This window comes from Nannobrachium achirus (genome assembly GCF_963921795.1).
Source record: "Nannobrachium achirus genome assembly, chromosome: 2".
Taxonomy (NCBI): Eukaryota; Metazoa; Chordata; class Actinopteri; order Myctophiformes; family Myctophidae; genus Nannobrachium; species Nannobrachium achirus.
In genome coordinates, this window is record NC_137811.1 from 58863369 (window position 1) to 58882717 (window position 19349).

At 39.0% G+C, this 19349-nt stretch overlaps 2 protein-coding genes across 2 annotated transcripts; both read right to left on the reverse strand.

Annotated features, from left to right (window-relative positions):
* Positions 1-934: 934 nt before the first annotated feature.
* On the reverse strand, positions 935-8278 carry cnih4 (cornichon family member 4). The gene is made up of 5 exons (XM_080750471.1): positions 8203-8278; positions 5826-5894; positions 4959-5071; positions 4238-4378; positions 935-3613 (listed from the first exon to the last, which is right to left on the reverse strand). The coding sequence occupies exons 1-5, from the start codon at positions 8269-8271 to the stop codon at positions 3586-3588; spliced, it is 420 nt and encodes a 139-aa protein (XP_080606597.1). The 5' UTR covers positions 8272-8278; the 3' UTR covers positions 935-3585.
* A 3038-nt stretch (positions 8279-11316) lies between these two features.
* Positions 11317-17019, reverse strand: LOC308299225 (gamma-glutamylcyclotransferase-like; the record flags this gene model as incomplete). Its single annotated transcript, XM_080742956.1, has 7 exons — positions 11317-11337; positions 13296-13333; positions 13784-13895; positions 15280-15412; positions 15527-15675; positions 16107-16204; positions 17010-17019. The coding sequence occupies 7 exons, from the start codon at positions 17017-17019 to the stop codon at positions 11317-11319; spliced, it is 561 nt and encodes a 186-aa protein (XP_080599082.1).
* Positions 17020-19349: the final 2330 nt, after the last annotated feature.

Genomic DNA, 19349 nt, shown 5'->3' on the forward strand with positions numbered 1-19349 from the left:
TTTGCTTAACCCTCCTGCATTGTTTGGGTCAAATTTGACCGATTTACAACTTTCCTGAATCATAAATATTGTATTTCATCAGACTGCCTCAAGACCTCATGATTTCCTCCCCATTAGGTATGAGAATGTATAGAGCAGGGTGTCTGGAACCCCTAGGGGCCAGGGGTCCTCAGAGTTACTACAGGGAGTCCTCCAAATCTTCCAATCCTTTTTATATTAACAACTTGAACCCTAGTGTCCATATTCTGAGAACTGTAGCCAAAAATAGCAGATCTACAAGCTCAACGCCTCGCGCTGCGAGGCTATTTTTTTTTAAGTAAAAGTATCAATACTGCAATATAGAAATACTCAGTAAAGTCTGGAATTCAAAATGTACTTGAGTAAAAGTACCAAAGTATTGGCATCAAAATGTACTTAAAGTACCAAAAGTAAAAGTACAAAATGTTTGACAGTAGCAGATCTACAAGCTCAACGCGTCGTGAGCTTGTAGATCAGCTATTTTCAAATGGCCTAGGTATAAAATAGGGCTAAAGTGGATTAATGTATGTTTTATAATATAATCATTTATATCTGCAAAGTAACTAGTAACTAAAGTTTTCAAATAATTGTGTGGAGTAAAAGTACAATATTTGAATCCGAGTAAAGTACAAATACCTCAAAATTGTACTTAAGTCAGCTCATTAGGTAATTATATAAATATAAAATCTGCTCATGATTTCCATTTTCAAAAAGCAATATCAATTTCACAAGCTAGTGATAAATACATGTATTACACAGAAGATCTAGCAACTGATGGGGCTAGGTCTTTAAAAAAAATAAGGAGCAATGCATCTTGTTTTTATTTATTTATGAAACATTTCCCAACACCCCCAAAATAAGCTCATGTCAGAAACATATGTTAATGTGAACATGAATCTCAACATCAAAACCCCGTTTAACACAGAACTACAGTATAATATGAACCAATGCAATGGCCATAGAACCTCTGCTAGCTAGAAGAGGCTCTCACAACACTTTTCCTACATGTTTCAAAATGATACAGGTTTACAGGTTCATACTGTTTTGTAGCTGGACCGTAAAAATGCAAATGAGCACAAGGACCCAATTAACTGCATGCAATCACCTGAGAGCCCTTATACCAATCTAAATGACCATCACCTTCCAACAAACACAGGACCAGACATTTTGAAATAAAACTTCTGATACAAAAGCAATTCAGTAAACATGAGTCAACTTAATTCTGAAATAAAAGCTTGGGCAATTCACTCACAGGATTAAAGTAACATAAGTTTATTTTCAACTATTTGTAAAAAATAAGCAAGCACAATCCATGTTAAGCTGCGACCAGCTCACAGTTTGCACTTGAGATTTCTGGACAGAGCGACCGTCCGGCATATAGAAGCTGCATGGTTGCAGCTACAAATAAAAATAAATCCTAGTTTAGAATTTTGCGCATGTATTTCCTGAATTGTGAAAGTGAATTGGACCCGCAAGTCAGTCTCTAGAAACTGAGGCCAACCTCCCAGCTTTCATTGTTAAACTGTGGGGCATCAGTGGCTCAGGAGGTAGAGCGGCCGTTCGGGAATCCAAAGGTTCCCAGTTCGATCATCGGCTCCCACTGGGTTACTGTCAAAGTGTCCTTGAGCAAGACACTGAACCCCAAATTGCTCTTGATCAGCTGGTTGGTGCCTTGCAGAGTTTCCTCCACCGGCGGCATGTTAATGTGTGTGGGTGAATATGAAGCGCTTTGGATGAAGACGCTAAAAGCGCCATTTACTATTTAGAAGGTTAAAGAACTGCATTACATAACATCCAAAGGCGCCCAGTCTTATTGGAGCAGCGACGTGATTGTTTTCCAATACAGTAGGCTTAGCTTTGTTAGCAGCAGTTCTCACTGCCATTCAAGCAACTAAATGATCTTGTAATAAGTCCCCAGATGATTGGTAGGTGAAGAATGGAGATCTACTGTATCTCCAATGGAAGCACCAGACTAAAAGTGAATTGACCTCAACCAAGCTGCAGTGGACACATCCATAGTGAAATTCCAAAACACCACCATCACATAATGGGAAATATGTAGTGAGAGAAGTGAACACTACATTGCGATTTATTCTAAACATGCTTGACAAAACAGCAATTGAATGTCGGTTATACATTTTGATGTCAGGCTCATAGCAGGATAGGATAGGAAAGGTATTTACCATACATAGGCATATAGGATCCATTCAGTGCGATTGTCGTTCCCTCTGCCCAGAAAAGCAGTGCATTGCTAGCAATGCTATAGCTGACCACAGTCACGCAAACACGTTTATTCAAAGTATTCTTATGACATGGTAGATGTCATGATATGACATGCCTCAGCTCATTTACCATGGTAGTCATTTTAAGGTCCCAACCATGAATTCAAAAGTTCAAGTTCATCATATATGTCTGATATGCAACATATCAGTATATATCAACAATGACCCCAAAAAAAGGTTTTGAAGGTAGTTAAAAGCATTTTAGAATTACTTTAAACTTAAAAGTATTTTTATTTTAAGTCTCTAACCAATTTCTATCAATTCTGCCAGTGGACCTTAATCACAATAGCCATTTTGACAGGTAAACACAGCCAAAGATAATAATAGTTTATTTGAGGAGTTTCTGTGTGCCAACATGAACTTAAATGTACAGGAGAGGGCCATGCTGTCACATTACATTACCTTCAGCTGTGTTGTTTACTGGTCAAAGTGTCTGTTGCAAAACATTGCACAGGATGCAAGAACCATCTAGCAGTTATGATACCACCTGCTATGTGATTACAATTACCTGTGTGCCACTAAGATGTCTGTGGTTGAATCGTATGAACAGTATGAATAGTATTATACACGTTGACAGGCACACACACACACACACACGCGCGCGCACGCACGCACGCGCACACACACACACACACTTTCTTTTCTGGGCAGTTGTGGAATCATGGAAGTTACAGTGCCTTGCAAAGGTATTCACCCCCCTTAACTTTTTTGACATTGTGTTATGTTACAGCCTTATAAAAAATGTTATTTAATTAAAATGTTTTACTCAAAATTCTCCACACTATATCCCATAATGACATAATGATGAAAACTTATTGCAAACCTTTCTAAAAGACCTTTTTCATTTTGTCACTATGCAACATTGTGAGTAGAATTCTGAGCAAAAAGGCAATTTTATAGTTTTCTTGAATACGGCTGTGTAACGTGTAACAAAATGGGAAAAAAGAGAAGGGGGGTGAATACTTTCACAAGGCACTGTACAATCACTTTATTTGAACCAACTTTCATTTCTCTGGTCCGGGTCAAGGGGCTGAGCAATGATTTGAGATCCAGCGGTGGAGTGTGACGTTGCTCTGGCTTAGACCCAGGGTATTATGTGCATACGTTTTCTAAGAATAGGACTACACCTACTATTCAGTAGGAGTGAAACATAAGCTAACTGGTCTCTTCCCTGTAGTACTATTCTATGACACTTTATGCACACAAGACCGGGACATAATGTTCAATAGAGCATACCCAAGGGTTTGGAATTTGGCAGCTTGGGTTAAAACTCTTCTTGCGTCAATCAGTCATTGATCAGTGCCAGGATCATGCTGGAGAGAGAGAGAGAGAGAAACAGACTGGTCAGCAGACATAAAATAAAAAATATAAGAGACAGGATTACTTGTATTGATTGATTAATGTGGACGATCCACCCCAAGCTTTTCTTTGTATTTGTATGTAATTCTTTATGTTGCTATGGACCATGTGTCGTTAATAAAGTTTGATTGATTGATTTTTATTTGGTGATATGACGTAAAATAGTCAAGAGTGTTTCAGGCAAAAATTGTGCACTTTATGAAAGAAGCATGAAATTTGGCACACAGTTAGAACATGCCATATGGAACATTTTTTGCTATAGGGCCATAGCAGATTTGTCTTGGGAAACGTGTGGGAGCCACTCAAAGTTGGGCTCTATGGCTATGGCTCCCACAAGTTTCCCAAGACAAATCTACGATGGCCCTATAGCCAAAAATGTTCCATATGGCTTGTTCTAACTGTGTGCCAAATTTCATGCTTCTTTCATAAAGTGCACGATTCCATAAAAATACTGCCCGAAACGCCTGGACTAAAAAGAGCTCAATAGCAGCACTTCCCCAGTCAAGTATCATCACAGAGGTTAAAAAACACAATAAAGCCCATGGGGCTTAAAATCACAATAACACCATCCTTATTACCTGTACAAATAAATGAAGAAGCAGAGCAGGTGGAAGCCAAGTTTAATCATGGATTCCTTCATATGTGATTTCAGCTGGCCCCGGTTATGGATCTCAGTGGGGTCAAATACCCCCATGTTTCCCATGGGTACTTTCACAAACCTGAAGGATAGACAACAATGATCTGATGAATTGGGTGCAAAGGACCACAAAGGAAAGAAGCTACATTTTCAACACTGCCAGATGAGTACTTTTTAACCGAGAGTTCACAGTGTGTGCGAGTGAAGTACTTAAACACATCTACAAGCACACAACACTCTGCTTTGCAACGTGTTGCCACTGAATGTTTGTCTATTAATACATGCCCAGATTCATCTATTCATCTATGGGATTGCCTTTCCTCATGTTTACATCTTGTAAAATAATGAGTGTCACAGCTACTATAAGAACAGACATTATTACGTTTGATGATGATCCTGTTATTGTTAGTCTTCTTGAGAAAGAGAGGAACAGAATGATGAGCCGATGCTGGATGACTTTGTGCCTAGGTGTTGTGCCTTTTTATATGAGCCCTGACTGCAAAACACATTTTCCCAAGGGGAAAATAAAGATACACGTGTCGTGAAACTTATTTTTGTCTACACTGGCAGTCAAGCTGGCATGTTGGTTGAGTGTGAAAAACGTATTTATTTATAAAGTGCTTCCAAATCAGTACTGAGAAGTAACAGTCATAAGCCATCACCTGTAAACATTCCAGGCTGCTACAGGCATGTTGAGTAGGAAGATGAACCAGTGCATGGAGACCAGCATCAGCACAGTAGACAGGCTTTGTCCAATCAACTCTGGGATGACCCACTGCAAAGACAACAATGGAATCACAGGTAATGTGTGTCTCCCATGGAGCAAAGAACATTTAAATCAAAGAATATTTGACCACTTCAAATAGTCTTTAATCTTAAAATAATGAACAACCAGAAATAGTGGATCTACAAGCTCACAACACGCCGGCTATTTTCTTACAAAGAAGACATGCTGGCTTCTAATGAATTTGAAGGATGTAAGGAAAGCTTGGATTAAACTCTTTGTATCTGTCAAATTTTTGTTTCATAACCGTAGACATGTTATGAGCCACTTTCTGTGAATAAATTCCATGCAGGTGATTATTTTTCTAAGTGTTCGAATTTGGAAGCACTCGTTTTCAATTAACACGACGTCCTGCTGCCTCCTGCATTATGTGCAATTTTGAAACAGGTGGTACTCATTGAGGGATTTCCAACCAGTGGTTCTCTCCAATACTGACAGTGACAAATAATCACCGAAAATAGCTCATAACACGTCTACACGGTAGATTTTTATGAAACAAAAACTTGACAGATACAAAGAGGATAATCCAAGCTTCCCGTACAGCTGCAATGTTGTTGACTTTAAAGTTGTTTAATACTATCAGATAGGACTTTTCTGTTTGGATGAATGGGCTGTCAAGGGTTGGTATTGCAACTCTAGATGCCAGATAGCATTATAGTGGTTGCTTGCGGCTACATGATGGCTGCATTCAGTGCATAGCTTTGCTTTAATAACTAAAGCATTCATTGTTGTGAAATGAACTTACTTTGTTGAGCTTGGAGCAACAGGCTCTGGCATTTATGTAGTCACATTCTAGATCTGACAGAGTGATGATCTGGCAACAGAGTCAAGGCTTTACAAACGCATGATGAGAGAACCATACAACTCATCTGAACAACTAGCCCTAAATGTCTGTGATCTTACATAATAACACTTTGTGTAATATTCCAAATACAAAGCCATAGATCGGTCCCATCCACTTGCGGTTAGCAGAGTAATCTACACACCATTTTAAGCATCCGCGCTACTTGTGTAATTCATTCCTAAGACTTGGGAGTCCGATATTGTCCTTTAGTTTCACATCCCTTTGAAAGTCCTGCCAGAAAACGTGCGTTTAGTCAAATATCTCCACTTTTCCACAAGATTCACACAGACAGCATTCTCTGTCAGCGACAGGGCTGGACCTGAAATGACTGGACTGAAAATGTTAAATCTTCCTTTGTTTAGGAAGCACAAACTTATGGGGCAGACAATTGACAGGTGCATTGCGATTGGCGTGGGGTAATTAATCACCCCACCTTCCAATTGTGTGCTCCATAAGTTTGTGCTTCCCAAAGGATGTTTTGATATACAGTATTCAGTCCTGCACTCATTCCAGGCCCCTTGCCCAGAGAGAATGTCGATGTCTTCTGTGTCAAGCTTGTGGAAAAGTGGAGATATTTGACTAATCGCACGTTTTATGCCAGAACTTTCAAGGGATATGAAACTAATTAATTATTGGGTGAATACACAACTTTACCGCGGATGCCTGAAGTGCCGCAGAGATGGGGTCCAACCTATGTTCCCCAGGTTCTATGTTCCCCACCTCACAGCATTAGTTTAGTGGGGTTAGGGGTAGGGTTAGGTGGTAAGAAAGTGGGGAACATAGAACCTGGGGAACATAGAACCTGGGGAACATAGGTACGGTCCCGCAGAGATCACTCTGCCAAGCTCAAGTGGATGGGACTGATCTAGCCGCAAATTGCAACACTAGATTTTTTTTATACTCGGATGAATCTAGGGTTGCAATACCACCCATAGGGATTCAATGCATGAAAACAGTTTTTTGCTAACTGATTGTATTAAACGACTTCAAACTCACCAATATTGTGGCTCTATGGAAAGCTTGGAATTTACTCTTGCTAACTGCAAAGTGTTTGTTTCTGAAAATTCCACCGTGGAATTGTTATGATTTTATTTTCTGTCAAGAAATTCAGTTCGGGTGATTATTTTTTCTAAGTGCTGGAGTTTGGAAGCGCTCGTGGGAAGTCACTCAGCAGTCCTGTGTACCAGCTGGTTCTGTCACATAGCCTAATGCAGGAGGCAGCGGGACGTGGTGTTATAGAAGACGAGCGCTTCCTAAGTTCAAGACTTAGAAAAAAAACATGGCTGCTCGGATTTTATTAACAGAAAATAAATCATAACAATTCTTCGGTGGATTTTTCAGAAACAAACACTTTGCAGTTAGCAAGAGTAAATTCCAAGCTTTCCATAGAGCCACAATATTGGTGAGTTTGAAGTCGTTTAATACAATCAGTTAGCAAAAAACTGTTTTCATGCATTGAATCCCTATGGGTGGTATTGCAACCCTAGATTCATCCGAGTATAAAAAAATCTAGTGTTGCAATTTGCGGCTAGGACTGATCTATGGCGGTGTATTTGGAATATTACACAAAGTGTTATATATAAGATCGAATAATTCATATTTTACTTTGTTTCAGTGGTTTTCAACCAGTGGTCCTTGAGGAGGTTCCAGGTGGTCCCCACTCCCCAGCGAAATGGTGGAGTTGGTATTTAACCAAATGGACTTTTATAGATCTTTAACTCTTGAGTGAGTCAAAGAGTGTTAAATGAAACCAAGGGTTCATTTTACACTCTCAAAAGGCAAAATATTGCTAAACACCTGCATTACTTAATTATTTACAAGAAGTCGAAACAAATAAAGAATGTAGAGGAATAGTTATTTTGATCAACGTTTGCCTGTTATGATGAGTTATCTCTCCTAAGGCACCACATGAAAATACAGGATGGAATTATGGACACAATCTTATCCAACGACAACTAATGCTCTAAGTCTTGAGTCTGAGAGGCTAAACGTCATCAAATAGTGGTCCGTGGCTCCAGTGCTGAAGAAACAATGGACCTTGATGTGGAAAAAGGTTGAAAACCACTGGTTTATACATAACGAACCAGTGAGACTGACACTTGTAGCTATAACGTGGCTAACCGAGGTTAGCTAGCGAGCTTGCTGATGTGGTGTACTGGTTCTGGTTGGTTTAACTTAAATTTAATGAAGTCTACTTTACTGTGACAGCTTCGGTTTGCCTTCGCTATTAAACACGAGCTCGAGATGCACGAAGGACCCCCAGCTGAATAAAGGATACGAAGTAAACGGACAGAAAAATCAGTGCACAGCAGTCCACAAGTGACAGAATAAACACCGCCGCCTCCATCTTTTTGTTTGGCTCCCTCCCTTCCGTGATTTCATTTACCCGAAGAAGGAGCGGACACTGGTGGGTTTCTTGGTCGCCACCTAGCGGGTGGGAGTGTGGGCTGTAGTGTATGGTACATTGAATGGTTCTCGTTTTAGGGGGTCCCCAGATGATTAACTTAATGTGCAACATTGTTTTCTCACTCAACAGTAAAGAAACCAACATAACGTTTAAGTGTTTAGACCGGTGTATAGACCGGTCCCCAGTTAAAATATGATTAACTTTTCAAACTTTAACATTTCATTTAACATTTTGGTACGCCATAATGCATCATTGGACCAGGGGTCATCAATATGTCTGTAAACGGACAACTGTACGTTTCCGTGTGCTGTGGCAAAGACTTGGTCTTCAACTCTTGTCCGTGGCAAATTTTAGATTTTTCTTATTTATTTTGATCATAAGACTCGATTACTGAATATCAAGTCTCCAGGTTTTCTTCAGAATAGGCCTATGTATGACACTGATTTACTATGACACTGTGGCATATTAGGAGTCCAAATAGTGCTAGTGGTTCTCAAATGTACTTAAGGACCCCTTAAGTACATTTGGTAATATTAATAATATAGTAATATTATTGTACACTCATGTAGCCTAGTAGTATGTCAATGGTATGTCTATGTCCATCAGTCCCCAGACCCTACATTGAGAACCAGTGGCCTCTGAATGTTGCAAATTAGTTTGAGTTAACAACAATCAAAATAGCCAAAAGGAGTAGGCCTATAATAGACCAAGACAGACTATGTTTCTTCTGAGTTTATAAACTGTACTGTAAACAACAACTACAACAGCTATACCTGCATGATAAAAAAATAAAGAAAAGGCAATTGTTTGTATGACAGATGACACTACTACCTGTATAGGAAAACATTATGTGCCAATGTGTTTATGTTAAACTATGGGGAAGCATTGATTCCATTCTACCAATCTGACAGTCAGATGTGATAATTGGCATGAAGATATCACCTCCTCCCTTTGGAAAATTGTCAACTCATGTTTATCCACTTCTGCCAAGAAGGTCAATCTTCCTCCTTTCCTTGTTTGTTTCGCTTTCTCAAGACAGAACATTTCCTGGCATTACAGTTGAGCAGTAGTTGTTGAATGAATGTGAATGTGTGTGGGTGAACTTTATATTAAAAAAATAGTAAAAGTCCAAGGCCAAAGATATCTTAAGTAAATCTGAAGCTGAGATAGGCTGCTGTAACTGTACGCCCATTAGACAAAGACAGATATGTATCACAGTGTAAGAATCTCAATGGGACAATGCCACACCTACATTTTTGCTTGTCTGATAGTACTGTGTGAGAATGTGATTGTGTCCACACTTTTAAGGCAAGCGCAATTGTTCCATGTCACACCTGATAGAGGTACAAAGTAAATAGTAAACCAAGAAATGATGTGGTTGCATGCTTCTCGATCTCAGACTATTATAAAAGGTGGCAGGAGAAAAAGCCACCTCCTCCAGCTTTAAGCGACTTTCTCAGCACTCCATCTTTGAGTTGCAGCAGCAAGGATCTCAAATTGGAACTGAAATTGATATCCCAAGAAGAAGATGATGTTGCTGGCATACCACCTGTTTCGAAGCTGGTGGGCATACATGGTCATTTTGGCACTGTGTCTGGCTCCTGTGGGTGCCAGAGGGCAAAATGACGGAGAAGCTGAACAGGCTTTGCACTTTGCATTGGATTCCTACAACAACAGACATTCCAGAGAGCCATTCATCTACAACTCGATCTCCTTTGAATACAAAGTTCTTCAGGTAAGCTGCAGGAGAATTCATTTATTACATTTATGGTGAAAATTGCTGATTTCCTAACTGATCACAACTAAATATATAGGGTTTAAGTGGTTAAGCCCTGAGCCCACCATGTACTTCATCATATGAAGAATAGAGAAAAAAGACTATCTGCTATTTTTGCTATTTAGATTTTTTAAATTGGGAAATCTGTCCAAAATAGGGACGGCAGGTTGAAATTCGTTAAGCATTTGAAGGATTATTGTCTGTGATGATTTCTTTCTTTTTCAAATAGATCGTGTTTGGGAGGGAATTCATAATAGATGCAGTGCTTGAACTAACCAATTGCAAAAAGGGAAGGGCACATCAACACTGTGTGCCAGTCAAAGGCAAGGTAAAGCAAACAACATGGGCCCGACATTGCACATGCCAGTAGGCCAATGAGGTTTATAATTATATATAAAAAATAAATATAAACAATAAATGGATTTTAACTCTTATTTCAGAGGGTGAGATGTCGCTTTGTGGTCATGGAAGTGCAAAAAAGAAAGATCCTGGTCCAGAGTATTTGCAAATAATGTCCATCTGGCTCTTTTAACAAATGTATTTCTAAAGGAATGTAATGAACCCTGAATAAAACGCACTTCATGAATATATAGAAGTTGTTTTGGGTCTTCTTTTTTTTCATCTGGGAGGGGAGGACCATAGTAGCTGATTTTGTGTCATCCTTTTTGACCTGTGTGAGCAATTACATGCTGCACAATAAACAAACAAATAAAAAAAGAATTATTCCGCCCAGTTCCGCTCCCTGCTAAACAGGCACCCAACCAATCTGTAGGACACTGTTTCCCAAATAATTAAATTCTAATTTAATGTAATGTAATGTAATTTAAATTCAATTCAATTCAATTCAATTCAATTCAATTCAATTTATTTTATTTTATTTTATTTTATTTTATTTTATTTTTTTTTATTTTTTTTTATTTTTTTTTTTTATTTTATTTTTTATTTTTTTTTATTTGAAAAAAGGGATATTTACTCGTGACCCTTTAAGGTGGGTCTGTGACCCAAAGATGGGTTCCGAACCATTGTTTGGGAAACACTGACGTAGGCAACTGTTTTACGTTGTGTTGTGTATGACGTCATGTTGTAGTGCAGAATGCCTACAGATATTGATCTACAACTAGAGAGCTTCTTCTTATAACTCTATGCTAGAGAGAGGCACCAACAGAGAGAGACACAGAATCAGAAGAGAGGGTAGCCAGACAGATAGATTAGAGCTGGCTGCCCACTGGCTGGAAGGGAAGAGGTGGAGAGACATGTCCAAAATGAGTTTATCTAATAAACAGGTGATAGGCTCAAGCAATGGCATTGAGGTCGACAGGAAGCATGAGCTAAGGAACAGTCTGTCAATGTTCCATCAATTTACATACACATAGAGCAGATAAGTATGAAATACTATTACTGAATTATAACTACGGTTATATAACAACCAAAGAATTCACAACATGCATAATAATAACTTATAGCCATAAATTATACCTGCAAAGAAATGTCTCACGATACGCCCACTTTTTGACAGGCTTATATTGCATTTGGGATGTTATCCCAGTCAAAAATATGATTTACCTTTAATCTGTGAAGGAATATCTCTGTTTGACATGGATCTGACCAGGTTTACTGACCTGGGTTTGACATACTGTACATACCTTCATTATATAGTCTTAGGTTGCCATCTAGCGGCCTATATTAATGGCTGAAGTAGTCTCAGACTCACACTGAATTCAAGGACTAGCCTTTTACATGTTTTAACATTATACTATAACTATAGTATGCCATTACGGTATGGCATCAGGTATGGCCCTATACCTGAAGGCAGCATTCAAGAGAATTACCTTGTCCAAACTCATGTTGAAAGAATTGCCCTCTCTGTGTAGATTGAAATCAATGCTGTACACCACATCTCCAGTATTGACTTGATTATGCTTAGTTCAGTGTGGTATCAAGCACCGAAACTAGCCGGCCTCCAAGCTCACAAGCTTGGAGGCCTGCTATTTTCTATATTTTCACCAATAGTCCTTTTAGAAATGTCAGACCCTGCATGCCTCTCTAACATTCTCTGCACGTCCCTGAGCATCACATTTATTAAACACTGACATTTTGGTCCCTCTGGACCTTCATCCAGAGTACTATCTTACTTATTCTGACAGACTACTCAACCCCAGGCCAGTACAGTATCTTACCGTCATTTCACAGACTACTCAACCCCCCAGGTCAGTACAGTATCTTACCGTCATTTTACAGACTACTCAACCCCAGGCCAGTACAGTATCTTACCGTCATTTCACAGACTACTCAACCCCCCAGGTCAGTACAGTATCTTACCGTCATTTTACAGACTACTCAACCCCAGGTCAGTACAGTATCTTACCGTCATTTCACAGACTACTCAACCCCCCAGGTCAGTACAGTATCTTACCGTCATTTCACAAACTACTCAACCCCAGTACAATATTCAGATACTCCCGGTCAACTACAAGTGATAGTTGCTCTGTGAAATTGGTACTCAAGTTAAACTACAGCTTGTAAAAATACTTTAATCTTCAAAAGGACATTATTACAAAGTACATTTTATGTTCAATATCAATGCATTGCTGTATTAAAATGTATACATTTTCCCCAAAAAGGAAATTCTAAGATTTTCCAGAAAGTTTCAGAAATGGACAAATAGCCGATCTACAAGCTCACAACGATAAACATGCCTGAAAATGCACACGGGCCACCCATACAGTATGTCCGCTTAACGTTTAACTTACTAAGTGGTCACTGGTCAGACGCTTTTGAGAAGTGGGTCCTGATCCTGAAAAGGTTGGGAACCACTGAGTTACACTATATACAGGAATTTGTGTCAAATATAAATATAAAAGAAAAAAGAAAGAAAATAACTAAGAAATACAAACATGGCTTTGTAGCTTTCATAAATAATTCCAAAATGTGCAAATAATGTAGGCCTATCTTAAATACACTACATCACCACCTAGACATTTCACAGATATTACCACCTCTCTCTGGCAGAGTTATAATCACTTTTTCCAACAGAGAGAAGTGAATACAAATGCTCCATAAGGAGAATGGACACAAATGACCCAATAGCAGCACATTTCAATGTTATTGTTTTTTTGTTTTGTTTTTGTAAATAAATATTGAACCAATGAAAATATCAACAAGAGCTGTGTGGCTAAACAATAATTACCTTGGATCCATTGGAGCACAGGTTCTTATTTCCATTTCCTGGAAAGTAACGGTTTCACCCGTCAGGATAGAGGATATTCAGTTGGGGGCTGTTAAGTATGACATCATTTTGTAGGCAGAGGAGAATTTCTGCCCCCAGTTTACGTGAATCTTTTTACAATTTTTACTATTTACACATTTTTCTTCTCTTTGTTGTTGAAAGGAAAGTGTTAGAATTATACTTTAGTCGTTATTTTTGTCTCGGATCTGTTGAAATAGCGAGGGACAGAAAATGCTCTTTGGGCAGAGTTCTTCTCTGCCTACAAAATGATGTCACGGCTTAAAAGCCCCATAAGCATGCAAAGAAAATAACCAGACCAAAAATTACAAGCACTACCATAATAAAACAAACTGCTAAAGTGACCTCAGACCAGCACTCTGCATTACACCATGGCTTTGCAGTAATATGGTTACTGTCCCCAGCCCAATTTCTATCATCAGGACTCAAACCCTGGATGGTATCCACAACCGATGGACCACTGTATCCGTTGGTCTCCAACGCCTCCAGTTTGTCTATGTAATCCTGTGGTAGACCGCTCTGGATCGCACCCAGACACACTACCTGTAAAGGAAAAACAAGATGAAGAGGTTTAGAAAAAAAGCTTTGCATTGATTTGTTGTAACATAGTTGTTATGCAATGCTGTTACAAATTGTTATTCAATGTTTAAATAATAGTAATAAATGTATTATTATTACCCTTATTATTATTACCCTTCTTATTATTATTATTATTATTATTATTATTGTAGGCCTATTATTAGCCTATTTAGTAGTAGTAGTAGTAAAATATTGGTGCCACACCGTGCCCTAAGGGCACTTATATTCTACCTATGAGGGCGGATTCTGGCAATGTATTATAATGAAAATGGAGAGGTTTGCTGCCATTTGCGGATACTTTTACTCAAGTACATTTTTAATTCCGGACCGGAAATAAGAATCTCTAAAACAATAGAAAGTAAATGAAATAATTTTAACACTCATCTTTTATATTCTTTAATTACAATCTAAAATATGAACCCTTGTTGTAAAAAAAACAAAGTTGTCCTTTAAGCCAATTTGTCAAATGCGGTCAATCAGTTTTATGGTCTCTTTGGACTTCCCCTTCCAGTTCATCACGGCTGCAAACATGTGCAAACATGTTTTTTGTAAATTATTTACTGTGATATTTAGAATAGCAGAACAACGACCCATATAGATGGGAACAACCAAGATTTAATTAAAAAAACACAACCAACAGTTCACAGACAGATCCAAGTTATTAACTTTACATTTTTGTCATAATTGAACTAGTATCAAGTAAAAAGCAAAAAATTACACGACAGACCCCACCCTCCACTATAATCTACATCGCAGTATTGATACTTTTAAATGCGAGTACTTCTTCCACCACTGCAAATAAACTCCGCTGTATTTTTGTTAGCTGTGGAAACATCACGTGTCATGACCTTAATATTATAGATTGGCTTCAACCTATATGAGCAGCTGTACACACAGCTGGGCTTTAGAGAATATGATGTAGCTGTTGTTGGGAGGGTGTTCACAACTAGAGCCTTATGTCTGATATATTGGCCATTATTTTACTTATTCTTACACCATACAATTACCGGTATGTGTGTCGTATTTCTAATTTTCACTTTTTTTCACTTTCACCCTGGCATCCTTATTTTGGGCATGTTTTGGGTGAACATTTTCAAAAGTTCTTAATTTAAAAATGGTAAAAAATAGCAAGCGTACGAAACATCGCAACGTGACCACGTGTCGATGGTGCTAGGACTCTCCCAAACTGGTCGCATTTGAGTCAAAACAACTGATCCAGCCAGCACTGCTCCTAGTCTGCATTTTCAAAAGGCTTGTTTATAAAACCTTTTGTAAACTGGAGAGGTAACATAAGGTTTGAATGTAAACCTTTTTGTATCGGGGAGATGTGAGGTGTATGAGTGTAAACCTTTTTGTAAGGTGGAGAGGTGAGGTAAGGTTTGAAGTGGTTCATCTGGTATGTTCGACAGAGCACCTCGCCCTCATCCGTGACCACGTGCAACTCCAAAGGTAGGTACCTGCTGGCTTTAACTCCCTCCTGCCTGGAAATTGGGAAGTAAACATTTCAGAGCCAAATGTGTTTTTTACAATATTTTACTTGCTGCGTTGAGATAAGCAAAAAGTCTTAATGTGTGAAGCGATCACAATGAAGTTACCTGTCCAAAGAAATTCTATTTCTCATGTTCAGTCTCCAGACGACGCCCCAAACATATTCTCCCTCACAGTGTTCAATAGTAGCAACACCTCCATGCCAGCAGTTGCCATCAAAGTCTGGTGTCCAGTGTCCAAAACGTAGGCTATGATCCTGCCCAGGAAAGGATTGAAATGTATGTTATTTTAAGTCTAAAATAAAATCGTTAATCGCAACTATTTGTGTGATCGTCAACTTAAATTTGTAATCATGACAACCCTACTCATTGACATTATTTCTTTTAAAACCTGTTTGACCCCTCACAGGCTAAAGCAGATTAATCTTTTGGCATTTCTATAGTTAAGTGAATGGGACCCTATCCTTCAGCAGCTGTCAGAAATTCCCCTTGGGATATTGAATACTCTGATAATATTCCCTGACTATAATGCCTCTTCTGTTGCTTGTCCAAAATAGAATGCCACAAAGGGGCGACATTTCCTGTGTCTCCATGCTTCAAAATGTTCTCAACACTCCAACAAGTGTAACGGCTGCTGCCGAGATATTAATCACTAACTATTCTATTCTCTGTCCACATAGCAGCCTACCTTTAATCGTCCTGTCGTCACAAAAGTAGCAGAGGGGTTCCTCAAATAGAATCTCTCCTTCAGCAAATTACTCCCGTACGCAAAATACAGAAAATATTCTGAGGAATTAGACCCAAATTCATTGTTTCCAAGACCGCTGGTGATGCTGGTTGTGTGTGCAAGTTGTAAAAGACAAATCAAAAGACAAATCACAGCATAACGCAAACAAGACATGTTTGTTTTAGTCCTAAACCTAACAGCATCATTGAACATTAGAGCAACATGGATGCCGATTGGCTGATGAGCTCTTCTGCACTGGTTGCTGATCCAGTCTCAGACTAGAGAGCGGATACGGAAACGGCCCCTAGATGAATGTAGGGCAAATGAGCAGATACAGTAGGTGGGCTCTACACCCAGATCAGAACACTGAGGTAAATAGAAACCAGGCTTTCCACAGACTCTTCTGGTTACCATGGTGCCTGATGATGACGCGAGGTGAAACAAGGGCACCATGGTAACCAGAATAGCAGGCATCTTGGGATTATAGGCACCGTTTTAGTATCATGGTCAGTAACATGTCTGGTGGCTTAGAAAAGCCACATAAGCGCATTTGATCCTGTTTGATCAAATGTGCACTTGAATATATCTATCTATCTTTTTAATTTAACATAGATTGTGTGACTAAATTGACTACTAGGCTATATTATACTGCACAGTGAAATCCAATATCAATTTACTCTGAAAGTGTAAACATTGATATATAAAGCTCATCCACCGTTCCCTCTCAAACTCATTGAACAGTCATAACGTGGATTGTTAAAGACATTAGCATTTTTTATTGAGCAAGACTTTTTACAGTGAAGTGTCCAGCTGTATTATCTGAATAGGAGCTTAGTGAGATCACATTTGAAGCCAGTACTTAACCTGACACCATTGTGTGAGGAAATAATAGCCAATCATAAGCTCACAATGCAAGGCATTTGAGCTTGTAGATCAGTTATTTTTGGCGCACAACACTACGCTAGGCTACCCTTTTGACCATTTTAGCCTATAACTTCATGGCGTACATGCCCAAAATGGGGACGCCGCAGCGTTAAATGACTTTACAGAGTAGGCTAACATGAGAAGATTGAAAATGAATGGTCCTGCATATACACATGGAAAAACACAATGGACTATTTGGTTCCCAGAGATAAAGCATGTATCAAATGGGAATGGGAATAATGTGGCCTAATGCATATAAAGCGTCCTTGAAATTAATAAGGTTGAGAGCCACTGAGATATTACATTTAAAGTAAAATGAAAGTCTACAGCATGAGGGTTGCAACCAGGCGGCAACCATCCGGTTTTTAAATTGAAGCCATATAAGTGACAGTTTATATGCATGGCTGCTAGTTTTGCTATTTCTAATAGGGCTCCCTTTGTAATTATTTTATTTTCTTTTTACAGTCTATGGTTGCAACTGAATATACTGTACATTAATACTTGTACTACTACACATGCTTCAGAGATACAGTAAGCCCTTTTCATTGGTTTGGGATTCAGGATCTAAATTCAGATAGTTCGGCTCAGTTCTTAATTAATTAAAAGAGTTCTTGTTGTTTTTACACCACACCGGTGTGTAGTACGGTAAGTAGGCTGTTACATGAAGTCAGAGTTTTTGCAATGAGTGACATGACTCATGCAGTATGTTTATTTTATTTTTTAAATATTATTTAGGCCTTGTGTTCCGACTTCAGAATGATCATCAGTCAGTCTTCAGTTTTAGTTTCATTGATATCCACTTCTCCTCTGTGTGCTGCCTGTTTCCACTCCATGTTAATGCTGCCAGTTGCCACTATTGACTATATTCACACTGTGGCCATTTTGCTCCCATGTCATATTTGTGGATTGGGAAGAAATGCCTCCCCAGGTGGCACTTTAAGAATGACTTAAAGGGATATTCCACTTTCAACAGGGAAACACCTTATGGGCTTTTCTCCCCACACACACACACACACCCATTGTAACTTCAAACTTCATTTTAACCATGATAGATTCATTAAAAACATCCATTATATTTTCTGGTGACTCATACTACCCTCCTAATACGTGAGCAGTCTGTTTTTTCCAATAACTTTTTTTCATTTATTTTTGAGCGGTGGTAAACCGCTCCATAGAGTGGCTGGGTGTGTGTCTGTAGCCTTTTTCCTCAGCGTTTTGCCATAGCAAAACGTGTGTGTGTAGCATAGCCTGTACATCCTATACTCAAATCCTAGGCTGAAGACATTATGCAAGCTCCATAGAGTGGCTGTGCGTGTGTCTGTAGCCTTTTTCCTCAGCGTTTTGCCATAGCAAAACGTGTGTGTGTAGCAAAGCCTGTACATCCTAGACTCAAATCCTAGTCTGAAGACGTTATGCAAGCACGACCACCGCTCACTTCACATTGGGTGTGATTTTATTAATAATTATTTGGGAAAATGGAAAAAATGAAATACAAAAAAGAATTATTACAAATAAATGAAATAAGTTATTGAAAAAACACGGTCTGCTCACGTATTAGGAGGGTTAATATGAGTCACCAGAAAAAATAATGGGTGTTTTTAATGAATCTATCATGGTTAAAATGAAGTTTGAAGTTACAATGGGTCTGTATGGGGAGAGGCCCTGGGCCTGGAGGACCTGGTAACATTTACATCAAATATCTAAATATTGAATCAAGCAAATTAAAAACTGTTCAGGGTGTTCATAAAAGCCTGATTAGACAATAAAATTACCAAAAGTCTTTTTGAAAGTGAAATATCCCCCAAAATGGCCACTGTGTGAATATGGTGAATTTCCCTGGCATATGGAGTCACCAGCTGCTTCTTTTCACTGCAACCTGACACACTCAAGAGAGCGTAACTCATGCAGAGGTTCCTGCTGAACAAACACCCAGACCGACTAGTAGAACTATATTAAGACTAATTGAGCGACCAGGACAGATCCCTTTCCTCTGGTTTACTACGCACAAATTGGGTTGATTGGAGTGCCCAGGCCAAACCGGAGGCACTGCAGCTGGGGATTGAGCCCTGGGCCTCTGTGGCGGTGGCTAATTGTTTTACCTCTATAACGCCCCACCTAGGCTTTGTGGCTTTTATAAGCCACTTAAATATCTGTAAATAATAAATAATAATAAATTATAGTATGCTTTTAACATTTTGTTCATAAGCGCCTCTGACATAATTGCAGCATGGCTCTGCGGGAGTCTAACCATCTATAGGGCCTACAGTAAGAGGGCCAGTC

Coding starts and splice junctions, on each gene's coding strand:
- cnih4 (XM_080750471.1), bottom strand. CDS start 8,271: ATGGAGGCGGCGGTGTTTATTCTGTCACTTGTGGACTGCTGTGCACTG. Junction 5,895..8,202: donor TTTTTCTGTCCGTTTACTTC/GTATCCTTTATT, acceptor CTCTGTTGCCAG/ATCATCACTCTGTCAGATCT. Junction 5,072..5,825: donor GTTGCTCCAAGCTCAACAAA/GTAAGTTCATTT, acceptor TTGTCTTTGCAG/TGGGTCATCCCAGAGTTGAT.